The 843-nt window shown below is 49.9% G+C and overlaps 1 protein-coding gene across 1 annotated transcript; it reads left to right on the plus strand.

Annotated features, from left to right (window-relative positions):
* Positions 1–34: 34 nt before the first annotated feature.
* On the plus strand, positions 35–758 carry LOC109509124 (protein FAM149B1-like). The gene is made up of 3 exons (XM_019859028.1): positions 35–176; positions 280–405; positions 479–758. Exons 1-3 carry the CDS (start codon positions 93–95, stop codon positions 605–607), a joined length of 339 nt encoding a protein of 112 aa, XP_019714587.1. The 5' UTR covers positions 35–92; the 3' UTR covers positions 608–758.
* The last annotated feature ends 85 nt before the right edge of the window (positions 759–843 follow it).

Below are 843 nucleotides of genomic sequence, written 5' to 3' on the forward strand. Positions count from 1 at the left end.
TTTTTTTTTTTTTTTTCTTCTTTTAAAGCAGACACTGTAAACTAAAAAAAGTGAATGTATTTCTCCAAAGACCCACTGCCAGTGACCGCCTGATGTCTCCATTATTTGCACTGAGCAGAAACACGCTCCTGCCGCCCATTGGCGCCGGAGACACAGAGCAGTCCAAAACCGCTCAGGTAACATCATCACAACTTCATGCTCGACTCTCCAGACTTTCGACTCCGTATTATTTTACCACATGAGAGAAACTAAGAATTCTGTCTCATCCTTTTCCACCAGCGCCACAAAGGCCCATCCAGCCGGGCCCACAGCGCCCTAAACGATGAGGTCGCCCCTTCAATTCCGAGGGATCGCCTTTTCCCGTTGGATGTCTTCTCCCGGCCCAACACCACACACACATACAGGGTATGTCGTCGCCTGTTGTGGATGCATTCATTCCCGCTCGCGCTGTGGTCTGAGCCCCGATCTCGCCCCGCAGTCAGACACCCCTTACCGGCGCTCCTTCACTGTGCTGGACAACATCGGACAGGGGAGGCCTGGCAGAGCCTCGGTTGCCACAGGTGGGACACTTACCTTTATTGGGGACACACTGAAGACTGGAAAATAGGAACTCAGACCTTCTAGTAGGCCACGGAATCCAAATTTAGACCAGTATCAAATTGTACACACTTGTTCTGGTTTCAAGGTGTCAAACCGCTGACTGTGACAAATATAAAATGCATGTGAACTCAAAAATGTGACTTAGCAAAATTGATTACCCAACCAAAGCAGCCCATGCGCATACCGAGAGTGAAGCACGGTGGTGGCAACATTATCCTCCCTGGAACTGGGGCCTTGACAAGA

This window comes from Hippocampus comes, unplaced genomic scaffold (genome assembly GCF_001891065.2).
Source record: "Hippocampus comes isolate QL1 unplaced genomic scaffold, H_comes_QL1_v1.1 C16778086, whole genome shotgun sequence".
Classification (NCBI taxonomy): Eukaryota; Metazoa; Chordata; class Actinopteri; order Syngnathiformes; family Syngnathidae; genus Hippocampus; species Hippocampus comes.

Coding starts and splice junctions, on each gene's coding strand:
- LOC109509124 (XM_019859028.1), top strand. CDS start 93: ATGTCTCCATTATTTGCACTGAGCAGAAACACGCTCCTGCCGCCCATT. Junction 177..279: donor AGCAGTCCAAAACCGCTCAG/GTAACATCATCA, acceptor CTTTTCCACCAG/CGCCACAAAGGCCCATCCAG. Junction 406..478: donor ACACCACACACACATACAGG/GTATGTCGTCGC, acceptor CTCGCCCCGCAG/TCAGACACCCCTTACCGGCG.